The 19,053-nt window shown below is 35.2% G+C and overlaps 1 protein-coding gene and 2 long non-coding RNA genes across 3 annotated transcripts; all 3 read right to left on the bottom strand.

The window, feature by feature from the left end:
• Nucleotides 1–3,838: 3,838 nt before the first annotated feature.
• On the bottom strand, nt 3,839–6,206 carry LOC140178387 (uncharacterized). The gene is made up of 4 exons (XR_011871541.1): nt 6,026–6,206; nt 5,880–5,934; nt 5,654–5,791; nt 3,839–4,120 (listed from the first exon to the last, which is right to left on the bottom strand). It is a non-coding gene; the product is annotated as an uncharacterized lncRNA (long non-coding RNA).
• Nucleotides 6,207–8,282: 2,076 nt separating this feature from the next.
• LOC140178786 (uncharacterized mitochondrial protein AtMg00860-like) lies at nt 8,283–8,600 on the bottom strand. Its single transcript, XM_072216044.1, has one exon. It carries the CDS (start codon nt 8,598–8,600, stop codon nt 8,283–8,285), a length of 318 nt encoding a protein of 105 aa, XP_072072145.1.
• Nucleotides 8,601–10,426: 1,826 nt separating this feature from the next.
• Nucleotides 10,427–12,778, bottom strand: LOC140178386 (uncharacterized). Its single transcript, XR_011871540.1, has 4 exons — nt 12,598–12,778; nt 12,452–12,506; nt 12,226–12,363; nt 10,427–10,708 (listed from the first exon to the last, which is right to left on the bottom strand). It is a non-coding gene; the product is annotated as an uncharacterized lncRNA (long non-coding RNA).
• Nucleotides 12,779–19,053: the final 6,275 nt, after the last annotated feature.

Raw genomic sequence — 19,053 nt, 5'->3', positions numbered from 1 at the left:
AATTTATTTACCTTTTAACATAAATTGACTTGACTAAAGGAATATTAATTGAGTGATCATAATAACTAATAGAATATTGTAAAATTATTTTTACTCTTTTTTTTTTTAAGTTTACAGTTTAAAATTAAAATTTCAAAATTTAGAAATTGAGTTTGCAATTTAAAATAAAAATAATTTAAAGAATTCACAAAAAAAATTAATTTCTTAGTTTAACTCTTGTCCTTATTAGGAACGAATAAAGGAAATTATTACTTCCGTCCAAATGAAATTTTAATCCGAATGAAATTGTTAGATAAAATCATTAATTAAGGATATTTGATTTGTCCTGTATGTGTTGGCTTGCGACTGAATGATATTATTTGAAGAATTTTCTTAGCTGCTTCTTATGTCATTTTTTTACCTGTGGAATTTGAGCATCTTACCAAAAACGTGTCAATTTCTAAATAATTTTAAAGATATTGCTACTGTTGCCGACAACAAATTCTTATATACTAATCACAAAATTTTTTTCCACTCCATAATTGAAGTTTCTTTTCCTAGTGATGATGATTGAATGGTTGTGATTCTTCTCCATATTTTCATACTTTATTATAATGGTTATTCCTTATATACTAATGACTGTAATGTCAATGAAACTATAACTTTTTTTACGTACTTTTTTAAATCTTATTTTATATTTATACCTTGTAGAATTTGAAGGTATGATTATGGGTATCAACATATCTTAGGGCAAACGGTCAATTTTGATTATAAAAATATCAGGACTATTAAACCATAGTGATTATTATTATGGTACTTAAAACGTAATGTTTAATTTAGTAGTAGCTATATAAGCTTGTAAGTTGTAACTAATGTAAAAGAAGTTTTTGGGCAATGTAGAAGAAGATGAGATTAACCATAACAGTGAAATCCATTTTCTTCAGGATTTGACACTAAATGATTATTGAACTTGTTAAGGCATCCCTTTCTTTCACAATACTACAGCTCCAAATTAAACTAGCTAGATAGTAAATGAATAATATTAAAACTTAAAACCGTAGAATTTGTATATGAATAATTTTATATCTCAATAATAAGTCCATATAAATCTTAAAACTCCTAGTATGTTAGATAAAATATTAAAATCATTAATCAAGAATATCCATCACTATGTGTATTATGCTTTAATTTGGGATTCATTGTTTGAAGAATTTCCTTCTTCTTATGTCATTTCCTACACGAGAGAGAGAGATGATTAGCCAATAAGACACAGATAAAGTGTATAAGTTGGACATACATTTAAAACTCATCATGAAGAGAGTTTTATTACGGTGGAAACTCAGGTGCGGTCGACTTCAGGTGAAGTTGATAGCGGAGAATCGTTAAATGATTTTACTGATTTGACTAAATTTTTATCTAACGACTCTCCGCTATAAATTTCACAGTCAACTCCATCTAAGTTTTCACCTTTTATTATTCACATGTTACTATTTATAGACTAATTAACAAGGAAAGCTTCTTCTTCATTCACTCCAATTTATTTGCCTTCATAGATATGCATCATCATGGTGGGCAGCGACGACTGTAGCCTGAACATTTTGGCGCTGGCGGCAGCCGTGGTTTGAGGCGGCACTCTCTGTAACCCCTATTAGGGGGACAGTTAACAATAGGATTATTAGGGTTCTTGGTAGGAGCTGTTACTACTGTATATGTTGCTGCTTTCTCTCCTGCATTCATTAGCACGTAGAACGTTACTAGATTTGTTTGTTAGAGTTATGATCATTTATGTACTTTTATAACACAGTATTATCAAAATTTTTATGCCTAAAAGATCTAAAATTTATTTAATTTTTTTATGGTCCCATCAAAAGAGAAAAGATTTAATCGCAATATAAGAGAAATAAAAAAAAATAAAGAAAGAAAAGTTACTGTGTATTTATATCTAACACATCCTTAGATATAAGAGTTTATTTTAGGGTCTTAGGTGTATAGAAGTGAAATTAAGAGAAATAAAATTTGGTTACTTAAAGATTAGAGAATAGTTAAAGAGCCTGGTCTTATGTACCTTTGACTTCTAGTAGTTCACGAGGTGCTAGAGTTGAAGAGGGTAGGAAGGGACTAAAAAATTTGGATATGGAGGTAGGATGAACGTTATACCTTAACGTGGTAATTTTTAGTGTTTTTTAAAATTACGAAAGGGACACAAATCGGACTCTTCTATTTGTATTTAAAAAGTTTTAAAAATTTGGAGTATATAAATCGGATCCACTGATTTTTGTTTAAAAAATTAAAATAATATTCGATTTCTGTACTTCAAATTTTTTTAATTTTTTAAACACAAATTGGACGGTTCGAGTACAAAAATTGGTATTTCTTAAAAATCAAATAGTCCGATTTATACTCCGTAAATTAAATTATCTCAAATTTTAAAAAAATATTACAGTAGATCACAATTTAAAAAAACACCATTGTTAACCCAATATTAAAAATAAAAATGTGTAAGAAGAGCATGGAAGCCAAAAGTAAATATGCAATAAAAATGGCCTTCATGCTGATTATATTAATGGAAACTACTTTAATATATATGTTGTCGCTTATCTTATTTCTCTTTCTTTTTGCATGATTATATATCCAACGGGTTGTGTATTTATATTGATAGTAGGGAGGAGATTCAATTATGGTAAAAACTCAAGTGAAGTCAACTTCACGTAAAGTTGATACCAACGGTTCTCAAATATCAACTTAACGTGAAATCGACTTCACCTGAATTTTCACGTTCAGTTATACATGTAGATGTTGAAGTCTAAATAAACGTAATATCTAAATTAGAAGACTTGGTCAGTGACATGGTGACTGCCCAATAATGACGTGCACTTTAATATGTACCCTTAAATGAAACTTTAATCCCAATTTGTTGGATAAAATCATTAATTGAGGATAGTGTAGGCTTAAACTATATTAATTATTTGAATAATTTTCCTCTTTTTTGGTTATTTTTCTACTTGTAGAATTTGAGCACCTTAATACAAACAAGTCAATCTCTAAATAAATTTAGAGACATTATTATTGGCTGACAAATAAAACTGAAATTACTAGCTATCTGGGTAATTTAGTTTTCGTAATACTAATAACTAAGTCACACTACTCTCACAAAATTTTATTATGTTAAATGTGGGACAGAGTAATACAACACGACACTATAAATAGAAATTCAATGAAAGATTTTTTTAATCGTATATTATTTTATATTTATACCTTGTGGAATTTGAAGGTATGATACAAATATGTTACGACAAAGTGGTCAAAGCATAGACTCGTATGTATATATAGAAGACTTGACAAAGTACAGCGACATTTATACTAATAAAAAGTATATTAACAAATAACAATGAATATATGCTAATTTTAGTGATTCATATATATAGATAGAGAAGAATTATTCAAATGCAATTGGGGACTAGCTAGCTAGTTAGCATTAATTTTCTTTTTAACTCATTATCATTTAGGAAATCTAGCTAGATAGTAGCAGAAAGTAATTTTTTATTTTATTTGATCATGACTTAGCTTATATATGCTCCAAAGATAAAAGGAAATCTAATATAAGTACAGAAAGTAGTGGTATTGATTTGTGTAACACCCTACCACACTAAGCTTTACGCTTAAGTCGTAAAACAAAGGTGGTGTGGTATTACGACCTCTAAAATAAAATGAGTACATATAATAGCAGAAGAATTATAATATGCTAGGAGCCTTGAAGAATAGGGGAAATAAAAATCGTGAGATAAAAGCGCAACGCTCAAGGAACGAGTTAACTTGCGTGCTAAGAAAACCGTAACTGTCAAACATAAGATAACAGAAGTAGGAAAAGAGTGCCAAAGATACAAAATAACAAGCTCCTAACTCAGCCTGCGAAGTCAAGACTGGCCGGAGAATATTTACACATATATACATACATATCAAAAACCCAAAAGTACATATACACAATCCTGCCTCTCCATAAACCTCTAAGAGGATAAAAAAGAACATGTTATGCAGAGAGAAAGCTAAGTACATATATATTTATCACTGTACAATAAAACTACCCAGTAACCACTCCGCTTCAAGAGTCCAGACGCCTAACGAGGTGTCTCTCGACCTGCATCTGAAAAACAACAACATAGTATGGAATGAGAACCGGAGGTTCTCAGTATGGTAAAGGTGCCACACACATAATATATAAGGTCCTGGGAATGCCAGAGGCAATCCTAGGACGCCGACACTCAGATTATAGAGCTTAAAGTATTAAACAGGAGCCATAAGAGGTGGTTTTCTAAGAATATTTAAACCTAGCTTAACTTAACCTTAAATCTAAGTACCATACTGCCTTTCCTCCATACCTCCAACTCCATCATGGATTTTCACAGACAAATAGACAGATAAAGACAAGCACAAGAAGGTTACAATTCCTGCAAGTAACAAATACACATTTAACATGGCAAATACATATAGGCACACCCAATTAAAACACAAGCAAGTAATTCAAGTATTATGCATATGATGCATGCCTGTCCTATGGCTGATGAGGCTCATTTGTCGGTTATCCAGCCAACCCGACAAGTCTGAATTGTCCTTAGACTGTCCCCCGACGTGCATCCCCAAGAGTCTATGCATAGCTTTATCTCAAATAATCAATATTACTCAATGGGGGTAACATTCCCGGGAATTTATATAGTGCCCGGTCACACTTACGTCGTAGGGTCAACAGAGTATCGAGTTTTCAACCTGGTACACGTGGTGGCAAGCCACGGCACTTAATCCAGGGAATCTCGTATCTCAGATTATTCAAATTCATAAGCCATATAAATAATTCAATTAAAATTCATCAACATCCACATCATTCTCAATCACATCTCATTCATAATTATACGTCAATCATATTCAATCATTATCCTTCATTATCACACCTCTCATTCCGTCCATCAATAGTTCCAATTCAAAACGTAATTCATTCTTTTCTAAATGAATCAAACTTAAAACATGCTCATTTTCTTAATAACTCAAAATCAAACCATATAACCTTTGAATCTAAATCTTTCTAAATAATCATATAAACAAAATCTCTAATTTTTATAAAATTTCGGCAGCATCTCCTCTAAAACTCGGACTTTGCCACCCTTTTCGGGTCCAAACCTGCATTTTTTTCAATTCAACATACCCTTCCTCACATCATTACAATCACCACAATAAATCTACCTCAGATCAACAATTATACTCATACAATATTCAAATCCAACGACCAAAATTCAACTAAAAATCATAGTTCACAAATCCTAGACTTTTAACACAAAATACCTCATTTTTCATTCAAAATTTCCATTCCAATTATTTTCAAACCTATTACCACCAATCCAAATTGCCAACAATAATCCTTAACAAGCTCCATGTCTTTCCATCAATCATCATTCAACCAAACCAAAATATAGCCATATAATCAACAATTCAATCACATATCCTTTCAAAGATCCAACTAGCAACCAATATCATCTTACAAACAAATCACCAAACCTAACCAAGCATATTTATCAACCCATTACTAAACATTAAATATACACCTGCATTCCAACTTATCCTATGGTCATCTAGCCTAAGTTTTCACAGAACATTATATATTAAATGCAAGAAACCTAAACCATACCTTGGCCGATTCCCACGTAACGATTAAGGTACTTTAATTATAATAAACACAGCCCTTTCAAAATTCAATAAACACTAGGCTCAGCTTCCTCCAAGTTCCAATATCCACAATTCCAAGCTCCAATTATTTATTCATAACCTAATACACATTCATAACACATATATATCTAATTTAATACTCAAAGCTCAAATTCAATGAAAATAAAATAGAATTATCATATCCTCACCTTACCCAAGCTTCACATAAGCAAGAGTGAACGTTTTTCTCAAGCTAATTGGATCCTAAAACATCAAAAATCAAAGAAATTCAATACCCCTTCTCAAAACTCGAAAATTGGGGGAAAAGAGTGGCTGAGAATATTTAAGGGCTTACCTATGAAATTGTTCCGGTAGAAATGTAGAGCTCGACGCGATGAACGCGTGGCCGTAAACGGTGCGGCGATCGGAGCTCGGACGGAGAAGTTACGAAGATCGGAAATTAACGTAAGGGTTTCGGGAGCTTTTCTCATTTCTCCTCTCCCTGGAAGCTGAAAGCTTCATTTACACTGAATGAAAGAAAAGAGAAGGCTTCGGTCTTCTTAAGTGATGGGCTGGTTGGGCCCGGTTCGGCCCGTTCGGTTCAATCTTGGACCGATTTTCTCGAAATTAGTGTCAAAATTCTCGTTTCGATGAGCTCTACCCTAATTTAATATAATATTCACATTTCTAATCCTCCTTATTAAAAATTAATTTATTGACTAATTATCTACTAATTTAACCGGGATTTACATCCTACCCACCTAATAAAGAATTTTGCCCTCAAAATTCAAATCTAGTTACCTGAAAAGAGATGTGGATAGTTCTTTTGCATATCTGATTCAAGTTCCCAAGTATGTTCCTCGATACCAGCTCGACTCCAAGCTGCTTTTACTAATGATACTTTCCTTCCACGTAATCGTTTAACACTGGTGTTATCAATTCTTACCGGAATTACTGGAAGTGTTAGATCTTCTCTTACTTGAATTGGTTTGGTTCTAGGACATGACTTGTATCAGGAATATACTTCCGAAGCTGTGACACATGAAACACGTCGTACAAATTCGAAAGATACGGTGGTAAGGCAATTCTATAAGCTACCGGCCCAATTCTCTTCAGGATCTCAAACGGTCCAATATAACGGGGATTCAGTTTCTTAGTTTTAATAGCTCTTCCCACTCCAGTGGTTGGTATAACTTTCAGAAAAATATGCTCCCCTTCCTCAAATTCCAAAAGCTTTCGTCTCTGATAAGCATAACTCTTCTGGCGGCTTTGGGCTATAAGCATTCGTTACGAATCTTCTTTATTTGTTCAGTAGTTTCAGCTATCATCTCAGGTCCTAACAAACTTCTTTCTCCAGTTTTATACCAACACAACAGAGATTGACATTTCCTGCCATGCAGAACTTCATATGGAGCCATTCCAATACTTGCATGGTAGCTATTATTATAAGCAAACTCCACTAATGGCATATACGGATCCCAACTCGCCGACTGGTCCAAAACACAAGCCCTTAGCATATTCTCTAAGGTCTGAATAGTTCTCTCTGATTTTGCATCTGTCTGAGGGTGATACGCAGTACTCAAGCTTAACTGAGTCCCAAATGCACGCTGAAAAGCTCCCCAGAACCTTGATGTAAAGTGGGAATCTCTGTCAGATATAATGGTAGAAGGCACGCCATGTAACTTGACAATCTCTTTGATATATACTCGAGCTAATTCTTCCATTGTGTAACTTATTCGGATAGGAAGAAAGTGAGCTGATTTCGTCAGTCGATCCACAACTACCCAAATAGCGTCACAACCAGATCGGGTTCTAGGCAACCCTATCACAAAATTCATTGCGATACTCTCCCATTTCCATTGTGGAATCTCCAAAGGTTGAAGGATCCCTGATGGTCTCTGATGCTCAATCTTAACCTTCTGACGCATTAAATATTTAGACACATGTAATGCCACATCATTCTTCATTCCTGGCCACCAGAACATTGCTTTCAGATCTTGGTATATTTTAGTGCTCCCTGGATGAATTAAAAATCCGCTCTTATGATCTTTCTTCAAGATACTCTGTCACAGGTCTCCAATATCTGGCACAATAATCCGGTTCTTGAACCTCCACAAACCATCCTATCCTTCTGACACTCTCCACTGTTTTTCCTGTTCAACTGCTGGTAATACCTTACGTAACGCTTCACTGTCTTGATGAACCTTCAAAAGTTCTGATTTAAAATAACTTGAAATCTGCAACTGACTCAAACATAGAATTCCAGATTCTTCTCTAACTCCTATATTCAAACCTTGAAATGCCTTTAGTAACTCTTCCTCTCATAGCATCATCCAAGCTGCATATAAAGACTTCCGACTCAAGGCGTCCGTCACAACGTTCGCTTTTCCTGGATGATAATTCAATTCAAAATCATAATCTTTTAGAAGCTCCATCCACCTCCTCTGACGCATATTCAACTCTTTCTGGTCAAAAAGACACTTCAAGCTCTTATGGTCTGAGAAAACATGAAACTTAATGCCATAGAGGTAGTGCCTCCAGATCTTTAAAGCAAACACAACAACAGCAAGTTCTAAATCATGTGTCGGGTAGTTTATCTCATGCAGCCTTAACTACCGTGAGGCGTATGCTACAACATTCTGGTGCTGCATCAGAACGCACTCTAAACCCTTCAGTGATGCATCACAGTACACTTCAAGCGACTCACTTGGTTCGGGCAATACCAATACGGGTGCAACAGTCAACATGTACTTCAATGCTTGAAAACTCTCTTCACACTCCGGAGTCCAGACAAAAGGCGTATCCTTCCTAGTCAACTTAGTTAAAGATAAGGCGAGCTGCAAAAATCTCTTAATGAATCTCCGATAATATTTCGCCAAACTTAGGAAACTCCTAATCTCTATTACTGAAGTTAGCCACTTCCATTTCATCACTGCTTCCACCTTAGCAGGATCCATAACTATTCCCTGCTTACTCACCACGTGACAGAGAGACTTTACCTCACTCTTCCAAAATTCGTATTTAGATAACTTATTGTATAACTTCCTGTTTTCTCAGAATTTGTAGCACAGTTCGCAAATGATCAGCATGCTCCTCTTCAGTCTTAGATTAAACAAGAATATCATCAATGAAGACAATAACAAACTTGTTCAGATACAGTCAGAAAATCCTGTCCATATAATCCATGAATACTGCTGGGGCATTAGTTAACCCAAAAGACATTATTGTATACTCATAATGACCATAACATGTCCTGAAAGCAGTTTTTGGAATATCTTCATCTCTAACCCTTATCTGATGATACCCGGATCGCAGATCAATCTTAGAAAACACACTTGCATCTTGTAACTGATCTATTATGTCGTCGATTCTAGGTAGTGGATATTTATTCTTCACAATAATCTTATTCAATTGCCGATAATCGACACACAAGCGCATACTTCCATCCTTCTTCTTTACCAGTAACACTGGCGTTCCCCACGGAAAAATATTTGGTCGAATAAAATGCTTACCCAACAGATCCTCCAGCTGAGCTTTCAGTTCAGCCATTTCTAAAGGTGACATCTTGTAAGGAGTAATCGAAATCGGACCGGCTCCAGGCACCAACTCAATTGCAAATTCAACCTCCCGATTAGGTGAAATTTCATTAATATCATCCGGAAACATATCTGGAAATTCACATACAATCATAATCTTCTCTAAACTCTGATTATCACCTGATATTCCCACAGTTAATAACATAATACCCTGACATTCAGTTCCAGAACAGTTTACTATCATAGAGTTCATATAGTAACTATTCACCACAACAGGTGCTTCTGACCCTTCCAGCATAAACTGTACTGACTCCTCAGAACAATCAAGCAAAACATGATTCTTAAATGACCAATCTCCCGACTATCACAGCGCGACCTGCCTGCAGGATACATCGTGTCCCCTGTCACCAATACTAAGCCTCACCTTGCAGCTGATAAGTTTCAAACTCAACCCTTTGCTCCTCATGAACCTGCAACGCCCTTTCCATAGCTTGGATCCAATTATCTGCATCAGTGGGATTTGAGGTTCCCCTAAAAGTCGAAGGGTGAACTTTTAGAAATGTAGCAAGTGTCATAGGACTGTCTTCATCATTATTGTTCCCATGATTATCCTGATTTATCTGGTTACCCAGTGCCTCAGCTGTTGCCTGCATAGCTGCAGCCATATTTCCCAGGGTAGCCATAAAGTCTACTGGATCAGTCTCTATGGGATCAGGAGTAATAATGCCTATCCTATCTCTACCTCACCCGCGACTGTGTCCGCAAGTCGACATATGGTCCTTATACACACTAAACAAGTGATATTAAGTTGATCAGTCTTAATATCGCAGGTCTAATGCTTTAAGTTCCAAATGCATGCTCACAAACGTTTATGCCATATATATCAGTCAGATATCCTAATAGCACATAAACACATACATAGAAAATGCACAGAAGCACAATCAGTCCGTCTTTCAGGCTCTATAGGAACGAACTGCTCTGATACCATAATGTAACACCCTACCACACTAAGCTTTACGCTTAAGTCGTAAAACAAAGGTGGTGTGGTATTACGACCTCTAAAATAAAATGAGTACATATAATAGCAGAAGAATTATAATATGCTAGGAGCCTTGAAGAATAGGGGAAATAAAAATCGTGAGATAAAAGCGCAACGCTCAAGGAACGAGTTAACTTGCGTGCTAAGAAAACCGTAACTGTCAAACATAAGATAACAGAAGTAGGAAAAGAGTGCCAAAGATACAAAATAACAAGCTCCTAACTCAGCCTGCGAAGTCAAGACTGGCCGGAGAATATTTACACATATATACATACATATCAAAAACCCAAAAGTACATATACACAATCCTGCCTCTCCATAAACCTCTAAGAGGATAAAAAAGAACATGTTATGCAGAGAGAAAGCTAAGTACATATATATTTATCACTGTACAATAAAACTACCCAGTAACCACTCCGCTTCAAGAGTCCAGACGCCTAACGAGGTGTCTCTCGACCTGCATCTGAAAAACAACAACATAGTATGGAATGAGAACCGGAGGTTCTCAGTATGGTAAAGGTGCCACACACATAATATATAAGGTCCTGGGAATGCCAGAGGCAATCCTAGGACGCCGACACTCAGATTATAGAGCTTAAAGTATTAAACAGGAGCCATAAGAGGTGGTTTTCTAAGAATATTTAACCTTAAATCTAAGTACCATACTGCCTTTCCTCCATACCTCCAACTCCATCATGGATTTCCACAGACAAATAGACAGATAAAGACAAGCACAAGAAGGTTACAATTACTGCAAGTAACAAATACACATTTAACATGGCAAATACATATAGGCACACCCAATTAAAACACAAGCAAGTAATTCAAGTATTATGCATATGATGCATGCCTGTCCTATGGCTGATGAGGCTCATTTGTCGGTTATCCAGCCAACCCGACAAGTCTGAATTGTCCTTAGACTGTCCCCCGACGTGCATCCCCAAGAGTCTATGCATAGCTTTATCTCAAATAATCAATATTACTCAATGGGGGTAACATTCCCGGGAATTTATATAGTGCCCGGTCACACTTACGTCGTAGGGTCAACAGAGTATCGAGTTTTCAACCTGGTACACGTGGTGGCAAGCCACGGCACTTAATCCAGGGAATCTCGTATCTCAGATTATTCAAATTCATAAGCCATATAAATAATTCAATTAAAATTCATCAACATCCACATCATTCTCAATCACATCTCATTCATAATTATACGTCAATCATATTCAATCATTATCCTTCATTATCACACCTCTCATTCCGTCCATCAATAGTTCCAATTCAAAACGTAATTCATTCTTTTCTAAATGAATCAAACTTAAAACATGCTCATTTTCTTAATAACTCAAAATCAAACCATATAACCTTTGAATCTAAATCTTTCTAAATAATCATATAAACAAAATCTCTAATTTTTATAAAATTTCGGCAGCATCTCCTCTAAAACTCGGACTTTGCCACCCTTTTCGGGTCCAAACCTGCATTTTTTTCAATTCAACATACCCTTCCTCACATCATTACAATCACCACAATAAATCTACCTCAGATCAACAATTATACTCATACAATATTCAAATCCAACGACCAAAATTCAACTAAAAATCATAGTTCACAAATCCTAGACTTTTAACACAAAATACCTCATTTTTCATTCAAAATTTCCATTCCAATTATTTTCAAACCTATTACCACCAATCCAAATTGCCAACAATAATCCTTAACAAGCTCCATGTCTTTCCATCAATCATCATTCAACCAAACCAAAATATAGCCATATAATCAACAATTCAATCACATATCCTTTCAAAGATCCAACTAGCAACCAATATCATCTTACAAACAAATCACCAAACCTAACCAAGCATATTTATCAACCCATTACTAAACATTAAATATACACCTGCATTCCAACTTATCCTATGGTCATCTAGCCTAAGTTTTCACAGAACATTATATATTAAATGCAAGAAACCTAAACCATACCTTGGCCGATTCCCACGTAACGATTAAGGTACTTTAATTATAATAAACACAGCCCTTTCAAAATTCAATAAACACTAGGCTCAGCTTCCTCCAAGTTCCAATATCCACAATTCCAAGCTCCAATTATTTATTCATAACCTAATACACATTCATAACACATATATATCTAATTTAATACTCAAAGCTCAAATTCAATGAAAATAAAATAGAATTATCATATCCTCACCTTACCCAAGCTTCACATAAGCAAGAGTGAACGTTTTTCTCAAGCTAATTGGATCCTAAAACATCAAAAATCAAAGAAATTCAATACCCCTTCTCAAAACTCGAAAATTGGGGGAAAAGAGTGGCTGAGAATATTTAAGGGCTTACCTATGAAATTGTTCCGGTAGAAATGTAGAGCTCGACGCGATGAACGCGTGGCCGTAAACGGTGCGGCGATCGGAGCTCGGACGGAGAAGTTACGAAGATCGGAAATTAACGTAAGGGTTTCGGGAGCTTTTCTCATTTCTCCTCTCCCTGGAAGCTGAAAGCTTCATTTACACTGAATGAAAGAAAAGAGAAGGCTTCGGTCTTCTTAAGTGATGGGCTGGTTGGGCCCGGTTCGGCCCGTTCGGTTCAATCTTGGACCGATTTTCTCGAAATTAGTGTCAAAATTCTCGTTTCGATGAGCTCTACCCTAATTTAATATAATATTCACATTTCTAATCCTCCTTATTAAAAATTAATTTATTGACTAATTATCTACTAATTTAACCGGGATTTACAATTTGCCAATATAAAAAAGAAATTTTGGAAGAAATCTTAAAGACCATGAGCTAATATTATTTTAGATTAATTAATTAAACAAGAAAGAAAAAAGCCAGCCCCTTAAAAATTGAAGCCCAAAATGTATGGTTTTATACTACGTTACCAACAGAAAACTTCTGCCAACTCTTATTTATAACTGTGTTTAATGGAAGTGTTTTTGTGGATGTATCTAATAAAAATATCTTTTTTTATGATTCAGGCTAATAGAAGTGTCTTTATAGATATATTTTTTAAATGTATCTCTTTATACATGTGTTTAAAATATAATAATTAATTATTGTTAATAATAAATTGACAAATAATCTATTGGTATCCTATACTTTTTCTTTATACTTTTATTTCACAATTAAGCAAGATTACAACAAACTAAAAAAGCTAACTGTTTTTCTGCCATGAAGGTGGCCCCGTATATGAAATGAAAACATGAATATTACAAAAGGAATATGACAAAAAGTAAAAAAAAAAAAAAAAAAAAAAAAAACGACAAGATTGTCTTCTCATTGATCTGCCATTGGCTTATAAAATGCCAAAGGCGAAGACTTGCAAAGAAGACCACTACTTATTTAATTTAGCTATTATATTATGAATTCTTTTTACTTTAAATGAAATTCATGTTCCAGCTCTTACTAAAAAATAAAATCCAAAAGGATAATGCATCATTTATTATATTTTCAATTTTTTTTACAAGGTTTATTGTTATTTGTTGAAATTTAGTTGTATAATCAATATTAAAAAGGAAACGAGGATCAACAATAATGTCTAAGGTTAGTTGTATAATTTAATTAACATATATAGAGCAATGAAAAAGTTTACTGTCTTGTCTCTTTTGCCATAACTTGACTGACTTCATTAAGATTGTGTGCATATGTGTGTAAAGGTTCCAAACTCATCAGGATAATATAGATAAGGATAGCAATGGAAATAACAGTTAGGAATTGTTTCTGTTATTTACTATAATAAGTTTAGTTAGATAATGCATTCAATTCGGTTACTGCTGGCTCTAGTAATAGTTTATTCTGTTTTGAGACTTCTTTGGCTATTCATATTGATGAGTTTGGAAAACTCTAAACTAAATTGATGATGATCAAATATTATTAACAGCAAAATTATTAAACTAATCTTGATTGATATGTTAATTAAATTAATTTTGTTGTGCAGGTTTTATTGGGCCCAAAAATAAAATAAAATACAACAAGCCTAAAAAAAGCTTTCCTATGTGTTCAATGCTTGATCCAAAAAAATTCATCAGGAAAGCAAATGTTACTATTGGGCCAGAATTTAAATAGTATCACAAGCCCAATTTGTTTTGCATGCATGGTCCGAAAGAAAATAAAATGGAATTGGGGCACAATGATGAAAACCCAACTCATTGAATTTGGTTGCATGCTTCCAACGGACTTCACACTTTAACTTGTAATGGAATTCAAATTTTATCAAGTAAAGTTAATGCAGTCCTTGAAAATATGAAAGAGAAAAAGTCAAGTGATTTGATGGCAATCAATGGTAGCTTACACGCTACTACACAAAGCATGGAGAAGTGTACCTAATTAATTTATCTATCATAACACTCATAGCTTTGTTTTATTTTCTCTTTCTTCTCTCTCTCTCTTTCGGACATTGTCCAGGAAACATTGGTAGCCATGGAAACAAAAATAAGCTACCGAAAGGAAGGGAGATCAAACATAAAGACCATCACAATGATGGCAAGAAAATATACAAAAATAAAAGTGAGCTGTGGCTGAGATCTTCTCCAAATATGGTTAGATTTGGTGAGGTATTCTCGAGCTCCTCATGCTCAAAAAGGTAGATGAAGATTCGGCCAGCAAGGAGGAGATTCTTGAAGCATGGCTTGTCTTTGATTCTGTTTAACCACCACAGGAAGTAGTTAGAGTGGCGAAGTGATGGTTAAGACAGAGATTGAAGCAGATGAAGTCATTATCATCATGAAGCATCAAGGGCCAGAAATCCATCTTGGAGAGCAAGCCAAGGATGGAGAGCTCGGATTGATGAAGGGTGATGATCAAGAAAGGACTAGAGGTAATTGCATGTTGGGTTTTGCATGGTTATCTCTTCTCTCTCTATGTGGCCGAACTAGTTCTGTTTGTTGAAGGAGGAAGAAGTTGGTTTGGGTGTTGGCTTCAAGTGTGGAGGCTTTCCTCTTCTATAAAAAGAGAGAACAACCACTGTTTGGAGCAAGGAGTTAGAAGTAAGCAGTGAGAGTGCAAGGCACAGGATTCTCAGAGCTACCTAAACTTACAGATTTTCTTCTCCTTCAATGTATTCAGTTTTGTATTTTTCTGTTTAATTTTGTCATGTCTTGAGTCTCATGAAAAAAGGCAAACAGTGAGGTTTGTATGAAAAAAGCCATAGAGCGGAAAAAGGGAGAGAGTGCAAAATTAAAAGAAAAAGCCATAGATGTCTTAGAGTTCCTTTGTTCATCTATGTTGTGTTTCATGATTCTGTGAGAATCCCCTTGTAAGTTGGGTTAGCACTTTATAGTTTGTAATCAGGTTGATTATAGTGAAATTCCATCATTGTTGTGATGGAGACTGGATGTAGGCTGCACTGCACTTAGCAGCTGAACCAGGATATATCTGGGTGTAATCTTTCTTCTCTCCTACTCCATTTCTGTTTTCTACTGTACATGAGCAAAAACTAAAAATGTCTCGTGCAAAGTGACGAGACAAAACAAAAAGTCTCGTGACTAGGGACGAGATAAAAGAAAAAGTCTCGTGTCCAGAGACGAGCCAAAACAGAAAAGTCTCCTCTAAATTCAACAAGTGTTAGCAACAAAAAAGGGGGCTAAGATTCAACCCCCCCCTTCTCTTAGCCACTGAAACCATCAATTGGTATCAGAGCTTGGTCTCAAAGAGATCAAGCTTTGCAGCTTGGAGCAAAGATCCTCATGGCAGAAAACAGTGGCGCAAATGTGGTGTCTTATAATCTAACTGAAGGTCAATCAAGCAACAGATCCGGCCCCCTCTTTTCAATGGGAAAAATTATACCTATTGGAAGGAGAGGATGAAGATATTTGTACAAGCAGTGGATTACAGACTATGGAAAATCATCTTGGAAGGACCACAATATCCAACTGTTACAAGTGCCGAAGGAGTTGTTTCTCTCAAACCTGAAGCAAGATGGACAGAAGAAGATAGGAAGAAGGTAGAGTTAAATGCCAAGGCAATAAATCTGCTCAACTGTGCTATAAGCTTCGAGGAGTACCGACGGGTATCAAGATGCACAACGACAAAGAAAATCTAGGACAAATTGCAAATCACCCATGAAGGAACCACCATTGTAAAGAAGACTCGGACAGACATGTTGAATAGAGAGTATGAAATGTTTGCAATGAAGGAAGGAGAGTCCATTGATGAACTGTTCGAACGGTTCAATGCTATCATTGTTGGCTTAGATGCTCTGGGAATTACACATTCTGAATCTGTGCTAGTGAGAAGAGTGTTGAGATGTCTCACAAAAGAGTGGGAAACTAAAGCTTTAATTATTTCTGAGAGCAGTAGCTTAGATTCCATGACACTTGATGATTTGAGAGGAAATCTTCTTGCTTTTGAAAATACCTATTTAAAAAAAAGATACAAAAAAAAAGGAATTGCTTTTTCTTCTGTGACTAACCCTCTGGATGATGAATCCAGTGATAACTCTTCTGAAAATGAGTTTGTGTTGTTTGCAAAAAAATTCAGGAAAATGGCTAAGCTCAAAGGCAAAGGCAGCAGCACAAGGAGAGTGAAGAAAGACCTTAGCAAAGTAACTTGCTACAATTGCAAGAAAATGGGGCATTTCAAATCTGACTGTCCCAAGCTGAAGAAGGAAGAAAAGCCAAAAAGAAGAAAGGACTGATGGCCTCATGGGAAGACTTGGAGAATGATTCTGATGATGATGATGAAGAAACCGAGACCAAGTCACAAACATGTCTCATGGCAGACCACATAGATCAGGTAGTCTTTCATAACCCTAATACTGAAGATCTTCATCTTATGATAGACCACCTCTCTGAAAAAATAAGATATTTTTTGCTGGAAAATCAAGAACTTGAACAACAAATCACCATTCTCAAGGCTGAAAACAGTTTTTTAAAAGAAAAAGTAAGAGAAGCCGAAACTGCTTGTGACCTTGTTGAAGAGAATAAGCAATTAAGAGCGCAAGTTAGAAGCTGTGAAAGTAACCATTCTGTTCTTGCATATGTGGATTGTTTTAAGCAAAATGAAGAGTTGCTTAAAGAGGTTAAAAGACTTAAGGAAGACTTAGCCAAGTTCACACAAAGTTCCGAAAGTTTAAATCACATCTTGGCTAGTCAAAAACCTCTTTATGATAAGGCTGGGTTGGGGTTCTATAAATCTGAAAATTCACATTTTGAAAATATTGCTTCATCTTCTAATGATACAAGATTTCAAGATCCCACCTACTTTAACAAAACATCAACTCCAAGATTTTGTAGACTATGCAATCGGAATGGACACTTTCCCATTCAATGCTTTTTCGGTGAAAGAATGGTCGGTGATAAGGTTTATAAAATTGTTTTTGATTACAATGGCTTAGGACATAGAAGATGGTTTAACGTAAAAGGATCTAAAAAGATTTGGATACCTAAGGTTACTTGAGCTTGTTTTGTAGGTGTGCCTAGCATCCAAAAGGAAGGAAAATATGTGGTATATGGACAGCGGATGCTCTAGGCATATGACCGAAAAGACAACCTTCTTCATAAAGCTTAATGAATATGATGGAGGGCTTGTCACTTTCGGTGATGATGCAAAAGGAAAAATTGTGGCTGTTGGGAAAGTGGGTAAAAATTTTTCATCTTGTATAAATGATGTTCTCCTTGTACATGGCTTGAGAAATAATTTACTTAGTGTTAGTCAACTTTGTGATTTGGGTTTTGAAGTTATTTTTAAGAAATTTGTTTGTTTAGTTGTGTGTGAGAAAACTGGGAATGTTCTTCTTGAAGCTAAAAGATGCAACAATGTGTATGGATTAACTCTTGAGGATTTAAAGGAACAAAATGTAACATGCTTTACATCTTTTGAATCTGAAAAATGGCTTTGGCATAAAAAGTTGGGACATGCTAACATGTATCAAATTTCTAAGCTAGTCAAAAGAAATTTGGTTAGAGGAATTCCAAACATCAAGTTTGATAAGGATCTTACTTGTGACGCTTGTCAATTGGGCAAACAAGTAAAATCATCTTTTAAATCAAAAGATGGAATCTCAACCAAAAGGCCATTGGAAATGTTACATATTGATCTTTTTGGTCCTACTAGAACTCAAAGTTTAGGAGGTAAACATTATGGTCTTGTGGTGGTAGATGATTACTCTAGATTTGGTTGGGTACTTTTCCTTACTCATAAGAATGATGCTTTTCATGCTTTATCCACCCTTTGTAAGAAAATTCAAAATGAAAAGGATTTGAAAATTTCTCATTTGAGAAGTGATCATGGAAGAGAATTTGAAAATCAAGATTTTGAAAAATTCTGTGATGACTTAGGGATTTCTCATAATTTTTCATGCCCTAGAACCCCCCAACAAAATGGGGTGGTTGAAAGAAGGAATAGAAGCCTTCAAGAAATGACTAGGGCTATGTTATGTGAAAGTGAAATTCCTAAATTCTTATGGGCTGAAGCTGTGAACACAGCATGTTATATTTTGAATAGAACAATCATTAGAAAAGGGTTAAAGAAAACACCATATGAGCTATGGAAAGGAACCCCTCCAAATCTTAAGTATTTTCATGTTTTTGGATGCAAATGCTTTGTGCTTAACAATAAGGAAAACCTTGGAAAATTTGATCCAAAATCATATGAAGGAATGTTTGTTGGATATTCCACTACAAGCAAGGCCTATAGAATTTATCTCAAAGAGCATAGAACCATAGAGGAATCCATACATGTTACTTTCTGTGATTCTAACTTAATTCCCAGTATTGTGAAGGATATTAATTCAGATTGTGAAGAGGCTGGAACAAATAAAGAAAATCCCAAATCTGTGCAAAATGAAGAATCTGTCAGT

The sequence above is a fragment of the Arachis hypogaea genome, chromosome 14 (assembly GCF_003086295.3).
Source record: "Arachis hypogaea cultivar Tifrunner chromosome 14, arahy.Tifrunner.gnm2.J5K5, whole genome shotgun sequence".
Lineage (NCBI taxonomy): Eukaryota > Viridiplantae > Streptophyta > Magnoliopsida > Fabales > Fabaceae > Arachis > Arachis hypogaea.
The sequence above is the reverse complement of the archived record's forward strand: the minus strand, read 5'-3'. Positions and strand labels throughout refer to the sequence as shown.